Here is a 7834-nt window from a genome sequence, read left to right on the forward strand (position 1 = left end):
AATGGCACAGGGGGAGCAGGGGGAGCAGCACCGCCGTATTCTGGTCCAACTAATGGCTTCAACTAAGGGGCAGTCCAGTGTTGATCAAGGTGGTGTAGGGAATACGGAGGGGGGAGTAGGCTGCAGCAACAGCTCCAGGGAGGTGGGCTGTGCGAACTCCTTGGGTGTTTTATGAAGATTATATTATGGAACTGTCGTGGGGCGGGGAAACCTTCTTTTGCCCCTGCTTTTCGGAGGTTGGTGCAAATGCACAATCCCGACATCTGTGTGTTATTTGAGACTCGGCTGTCCGGAAGGAGCTTACAGAAAGCTAGAAGGGGGTTACCGAGATCGTGGGGGTTTTATGCAGTGGAGTCCCATGGTTTGTCGGGAGGTATTATTGTCACTTGGGGATTGGGGCGATGCAAGCTGGACTGCTTCAATGTCTGCAATCAGGAGGTATTGATGGTGATTTCAGAGGGAGATAGGAGGCCCTGGATCCTTTCAGGGGTGTATGCTAGTACCGAGTACAGGGATAGGAGGGTTTTGTGGGATGAAGCTTCTCAGGCAATCAGTTTGGGCTACCCAGTGTTGATGGCAGGGGACTTTAATTGTATTGTTGGTTCACAGGAGAAGATGGGGGGGAAACCTTTCACCCAACTCAGAAAGTTCAAGGAGTTCCAAGACTTTCTCACTTCTAATGGATTGGTAGATCTGGGCTATTCGGGCCCTTGTTTCACTTGGTGCAATAATCAGCAGGGGCGGGCCCGAGTCTGGGAGAGATTAGACAGGGCTTGTGCTACAGCTGGGTGGGTCCAGTGCTATCCAGACTATCATGTTAGACACCTGCCCAGGATTGCTTCGGACCACAGCCCTTTGTTGGTGAGCACCGAGGCACATTTTCAGGTACGCCCCCCATTTAGATTTGAGAAGTTTTGGCTATGTTATCCTCAGTCTTGGGAGATGGTGAGGGAGGCTTGGAGTTCCCCGGTCAGGAGAGATGATATGTATCGGGTGTCCCGCAAGTTGGAGCTGACTAGGAGGCGGTTGCGGAGGTGGAACCGTGAGGAAGTGGGGAACATCTTTCGAAGGACGGAGGAGGAAGAGGAGGCCATTGCAAGGTTACAGTCTCAGGAGGCACAGAGGGGAGGGTTGGCGGAGGAGGAGTTGAGGGAGCTCAGATCGCACTTGGCAGCACATAATTCTCTTCTCAGACAGCAGGAGACTTTATGGAGATAGAAATCCAGGGTGCAGTGGATTTTGGAAGGGGACCGGAACACTAGGTTCTTTCATCAGGCGACAGTGATCAGGAGGCACCAGAACAGGATCAGGGGCATCCTGGGGGAGGATGGGCAGAGGTCCGAGGATCCTGATACGATCCGGAGGGTGATGGAGGGATTCTTCAGAGCTCGGTGGACGGAGATGGCCGGGGATGGGAGCCGTGGTTTGATGCCGTCTCCGGGAGTCAGGGTGTTGGAGGAGGAGACTGATGCGCTGATTAGACCGGTATCGGAGAGGGAGATCAGAGAAGCCATGTGGTCCCTCGAGGGGGACAAGGCGCCTGGACCGGATGGATTTCCTCCTATGTTCTTTCGGAGGTACTGGATGATAGTGGGACAGGATGTGACGGCGGCCATTTTGCAGTTCTTCAGTACAGCAGTGATGGCGCCAGATTGGCAGCGGACTTTCATCACCTTGATACCGAAGCGGCAGGATGCTTTTGAGCCGGGTCATTTTCGTCCGATTAGCCTGTGCACCACCTTGTACAAGGCTACGGCGAAGATACTTGCCGTTAGGTTGAGGGAGATCCTTCCGAGATTGATCAGTCCTGAGCAGGGGGCTTTTATTGGTGGGCGCAGTATTTCCGATAATGTTCTCATTGCACAGGAGTTTATGTTTGATCTTGGTAGGGCCACGATGAGGAGGAGCTTGATGGGTGTCAAGCTTGATATGGAGAGGGCCTACGATAGGATGCGTTGGGATTTTGTGCATCAGTCTCTGCTGGGGTTCGGATTTCATGATGTATGGATTCAGTGGATCATGGGATGTGTTAGGGCTCCGTCATTTGCCATCCTGGTAAATGGCACGCCATCTGGTTTCTTCGAGCCTTCGGAAGGGCTGCGACAGGGATGTCCCCTATCACCCCTGCTATTTATTATCTGTGCGGATGCTCTGTCTAGAGCATTGCGTCAGGCGGTGATTGCCCAGGAGTTGGAGGTGTACAGGCCAGCGGTTGGTGCCCCCCGATTTTCCACTTACTGTTTGCTGACGATTGTCTGTTGCTAGCCCGGTCGTCGCGGCAGGACGCCCGGGTCATTGCCAGGATTCTTCGAGATTATTGTGATGCATCTGGCCAGCGGGTGAATTTTTCTAAGTCAGCAGTTTGTTTCAGTCCGAAGACCAAACGGACGGTGAGGCTTTCCATTATGGAGATATTAGGGGTGGGTGAGCAGGATGGCACTATGAGATATCTGGGAGTCCCGATCTCAGGCCGACGGCTGCGAGGTAGGGACTGGTGTTCACTTGAGCTCAGCATCAGGCAGAGGTTGGAGGGCTGGCAGATGCACTCGCTGTCTATGATGGGCAGGATTACTTTGGTACGGTCCGTTCTCTCTTCGATCCCCATATATTTACTTTCTAATTGTTTCATTCCAGTGTCGGTTTTGAGGCCCATTGAGCAGCTTCTTAGAAACTTCATATGGGGAAGGCATGGAGGCAGAGGTGGCATCCATTTGTTAGCATGGGAGGTGGTGTGTCAGCCCACCAGGTTTGGGGGCCTGGGTGTGCAGTCCTTGTTGGCTAGGCGAGAGGTGTTGGCTGCCCGACATGTCGCGAGATTTGTTCTGGAGCCTAGCAGTATGTGGTCCTCGTTGATGAGGGCGAAGTATGGGGTGTTGGTGCCTGGTGTGAGAGCCACTCGCTATCATTCTCCGGTGTGGAAGGAGATGTGTGCCAGGGCTATGCTGGTCCTTCAGGAGATCAGATGGGCTATTGGTGACGGTCGTTCTATTGATGTGTTGGAGGATTGCTGGGTGACTGCACAGCCGCTCAGCCGTCTGCCGACCTTGGTGGATTCGGGACGATTGGCGGGCCACACGGTTAGTGACCTGATGATCTCAGAGGAGGGCCGATGGAGGGAGGAGATGATTAGGGAGGTCTTTGGGGTGCATTTGGCGGAGATGATTCTAGCCCTCCCGGTGCCGATTAGAGGGGAGCCTGACAGGTTAGTGTGGGCGCCGACGGGGCGATCGCAGGTGCGCGCCAGAGATCTACAGGCTTTGTTCAGGGGGGAGTCAGCTCGGCAGATAGAGGGAGGGTGGATTTGGAGGATGCGGATCCATCCGCGGGTGGCGCTCTTTTTTTGGAAGGTGGCCTGGGGCTGCCTTCCAACTAGGAGTGTGCTAGTCCGACGGGGCATGCGGATCTTGCAGTACTGCGAGGTGTGTACGGTCAGTGAGGAGACTATTGGGCACGTTCTTTTGCAGTGTCCCAGAGCTAGGGAGATTTGGAGGAGGTCACCAGTCCCTCTTCCCCGGTCGGTTGTGTCGGTACAGGATCTGCTGCAGCTGGTGAGAGATTCTTTCCGGCAGCCTAGTTCAGTGGAGGCAGGGGTTCTCAGAGCATATCTGGCCTACCACATTTGGTTGGACAGGAATGCGGTTTTGTTTGATGGCAGGAGGTCCTCGCCGAGGTTGGTGGTGGTTAGTGCAGTGCTTCAGGCTAGAGAGGTGATCTCATGCGCTGCTACGGGTTCTCTTGGGACGGCCGGGGACATCTGGGGCACTCGTTTCGCTATTACAGCGCCCAGGTTTGCTTTTGTCTCTTGGGTGCCCCCACCCCCTGGTTTTCTCAAGATGAATTTTGATGGCAGTGTGGCGGCAGATGGGAGGTCTGGAGGGGTTGGTTTTGTGATCAGAGACCACCGTGGCAGCTTGGTTGCAGCGGGGGGCCGTCATACACCAGGCCTTACGGTAGTTGGGGCAGAGCTTCGAGCTGCCTGGAAGGGGATTACCTATACGAGACGGGTGCTCGGTGCTGAGCGGGTGTACATTGAGGGAGATTCATCGACGGTGATCGAGTGGATTCGGAGTGCAGACCGGTATGGGGATGGCCACCCACTCATTTGCGATACCCGCAAGCTGGTTGCTGAGCTAGGCGAGCATCAGGTTGCACATGCTTTTCGGAAGGCGAACAGGGCTGCAGACTGGGTCGCCTCCTATGTTGCACGACATTCCGGGGAGTTCTTGTGGACATCCATAGCAGAGCTCCCGCCCCCTTTGTACTCTTTACTTTCTTTTGACTCGGCAGGATGTATTCTGGTTAGAGCAATATGAATTGCCGTTTTCACCAAAAAAAAAAAAATATTTGCAACATAAAGTGACTACCACTGAAGGCATTCATTTCTTTGCTTAAGCTTACTAGATTTGTCAAAGTGTGGATCATGTGCATGATGAAATGGTGAAACAAGGTGAACAATCTCGTTAAAATTTCGCAGACATTCTAATTCCATTTATATGGGTGAACAAACATATGCTGCACCGAAAATTAAGAATGTATAAATTCCTATGCCTATCTTCAACCCATTCTGAGTTGGTGGGCAGTCAAAGCCAAATCAACTTTGGTGAGGCAGGGGCATGCCATGAAACAAACATAGTAGTTGACAAGTCTGAAGACTTATATATTTGGTTTCATGGATCAAGCTAATGAAATTGAGAAGGAACCACAAAATTGTTCCTTTAGGCTTGGAAAAAAATTATATGAAGAGCAAAAGGGCCATTTTTGGTATGGGAAATTTTGCTCATCCTTGAGGTGCAAATTATAAGACAAAGAGACAATTAATATATTGTGCTAAAGATATTCAAAATATTCTCCAACAGTGAAACTGCACTTTTTTTTTCATTGTTATTGTTTAAGTAATTTGCTAGATTAACGTTATAGAAGTGCAGCCTCACTATGCACAAACTAGCACATATGTTGCGTTCAATTAATAGATAAATGTACTCCAAGCTTATAAAAAATAATGTTTTAAGGAGTGTTGGGACTTTAATGACATGGAATGAATTGTCCTACGCTTTCCCAGTCTCTTACTGAAACTATGCAGTCACAGCATCACCTTGCCATGTGTTTACAGAAAAATTAAGTAGGTATCGGCCAACTACGATAGCTGATCAATGATAATAGATTGCTCAAGATTCGATTGATTTATTTATTTATGAAACTTGGATAGATCATGATTGGCAACTTGCCGTTCATATAAAAAGCCATGCAAGAGGCTATATATGGGTAGGTACGCATGGAATTAACAACCAAAAGAAAGTTGTTTATGAAGCAACCTCTAAATGAAGTTAAAGGGATGGAAAAATCGCCTGTAACCATCCAAGAGAACTTATTGTAGGAATTAGCCACCTCTCTCATAATTTTTTTGGTTTTTCTTGACATCACACAACATATGGCCATTGACAAACTTCCTAAGCCTTCATTGTATATATTCTATTATCTTTTTCCATAGAATGGAGGTCCAATTTGCTCTAGATTTTATCAATGTACTGTTTTTATTTAATGCTATTTGAATTTGTATTCTTCTTTTCTTGTCGAATGATTCTTTTATGTATCTCATCTTTGTTTTGTGAATGAATCTTGCAATCATTCTTTTCTTCTTGCATTGGAAGATACGTGAAAGATTCCAAAGATACTGTTATGTTATCTCCTTGTAGCATGGTGAAACGAGGATCCAATCAGAGGCAATTCAATTCTTTAGCAAAAAAAAAAAAGAAGAGGCAATTCAATTCATTGCTACAAGTTATTATTTTGATCATATGGTGAATATTATGTCCTTTTGTAGTTAGTAATGGAAAAGAACCCACGAAGTGATTGAGTACCCCCTTCATTGAACATGGCACACTTGATGACCCTCCAAAAAGTTTCGAAGTGGAAAACACCGCTAATGATATTTTTTCAACATAAGACTTGCTCTTCCAATCCAACATATACTTGATAGGATTCGTGCGAGGAAGATGATTATGCTATAAATCTCATTGAAGAAGTGTCAAATTGTTAGATAGGTAGAAACTTCTAAAAGAATTATCTAATGAAAGAATTGATGTTTCTCTGAATGCAGCAGGACATAAAATTAAGGTGAAGATATAAATTCTTGGTAACTCTACATAACAGCGCTCACCAAACAAATCCAAACCCGGCAGCTTAGCTTGTATCGAATCAAATGAGTACCAAGTCAGGATAGTTTGTCCTATCAGATTAGTTGATTATAAAACCCAGCACCCCTCCCCCTCCATTCGATTGAAGGATCAAGAGGGCTCTCCATGTAATAGCCCATTCTTTTGGGCTAATGAGCCGGCCTGAAGAGGCCAGGCCTATTGCCCTATTATCATGGCCGACCACGATCGACCGATCGTGGGAGGCGGAGAAGAAGACTCCAACCTCCCCGGTCATGTCAGGCTCCAGAGGAGAGCTTCTTTAATCAAACGCCGTCGCGGAAGATGAGAACCCATGCCCAAAACATCACCCATTTTAAGCCCCTCCTCTCGCGCCCCTCCCCCTTCCCCATGCTGGACCAAGAATTCAACTCTCCGATCATCCCTCGTCGGTGAGCCGCCACATGAGGCCCCACTGCCAAAGATGCCGAGAGCCAGGCCGAGCCCCGCCGAATCCTCGTCGGGGAGCGACATGAGTTCCTTCTCCCCTTCTCGAATTCGAGAGAAATGCACTGTGTATTAATTTAACAAGAGTAACATGTAAATCAGATGGATACGATATGGTTTGGACTAATCATGCCATGGGATAGCCTCCATGAGCTTATGCGTGGGATAACCTCTACGAGCTTATACGTAGGATGACATTTATGAGCTTACGTGTGAGATAGTCTCCACGAGCTTATATGTGGGATAGTATCTTTACACATGGAATTTTGTCAATCTTTACACATGGAATTTTGTCAATCTTGGGTCATAATCTTGGTTACTCTAAAGCAAAAAAATATTGCTATGAAACCTGAGATCAAGTTAATGAGAAACGGATGATATAACATAAGAAATTATTGTTGAACAATTGGTTAAATTACATATATATATATATATATATATATATGTATGTATGTATGTATATGTATATATATATATATGTATATGTATACATATATGTATATGTATACATATATGTATATGTATATATATACATATGTATATGTATATGTATGTATATATATATGTATATGTATATGTATGTATATATATATATATGTATATATATATGTATATATATATATATATGTATATGTATATATATGTATATGTATATGTATATGTATATGTATCTATCTATCTATCTATATATATATATATATATATATATATATATATATATATATATATATATATATGCATCTTTGGTAAGATGATAATGAGAGCTTTTATGCATGTTAATTGTATGAGCTTAAGTATTGAGATGGTATTCATTTTACCTAGTATTGTTTATTTGATTACCTGTGGTGTCGTAGTTTGAGATTCTTCTAAGTCGAAAAAGTTCATATCCTTTCTTGTATTTTTTTTGTAGAATTGTAAGTTGCATACTACTTGGCTATTATTGAGATCACAAATGGAAAGAACACTACAGAAAAAACAACATTTCTCGATGTTTTTTTTTCGATGCTAGGGGGAAGCGTCGGAAAATTTTGGTTCAGCGCCAAACTTTGCTGACACTTCTAAAAAGCGTCAGTAAATCTTTAGAATCGACGACGTTTAAAAAGTATCATCCAAAGCCTGGACCTAAAACGACGTTTATAAGCGTTGTCGTAGGCCAAATCTCTTTACAACCGCTCGCCCCCCTCTCGATCGATGCC

General features: G+C 46.0%; 1 protein-coding gene across 1 annotated transcript; it reads left to right on the forward strand.

Annotated features, from left to right (window-relative positions):
* The first annotated feature begins 444 nt into the window (after positions 1-444).
* LOC149752806 (uncharacterized) lies at positions 445-1218 on the forward strand. The gene has a single exon (XM_089925434.1). The coding sequence runs from the start codon at positions 445-447 to the stop codon at positions 1216-1218; it is 774 nt and encodes a 257-aa protein (XP_089781560.1).
* The last annotated feature ends 6616 nt before the right edge of the window (positions 1219-7834 follow it).

The sequence above is a fragment of the Phoenix dactylifera genome, chromosome 9 (genome assembly GCF_051530095.1).
Source record: "Phoenix dactylifera cultivar Ajwa chromosome 9, Ajwa_hap1_PhDact_Kaust_v1.1, whole genome shotgun sequence".
NCBI lineage: Eukaryota > Viridiplantae > Streptophyta > Magnoliopsida > Arecales > Arecaceae > Phoenix > Phoenix dactylifera.

Excerpts from the sequence above, each read along its gene's own strand:
- LOC149752806 (XM_089925434.1), top strand. The coding sequence starts at position 445 with ATGGTGATTTCAGAGGGAGATAGGAGGCCCTGGATCCTTTCAGGGGTG.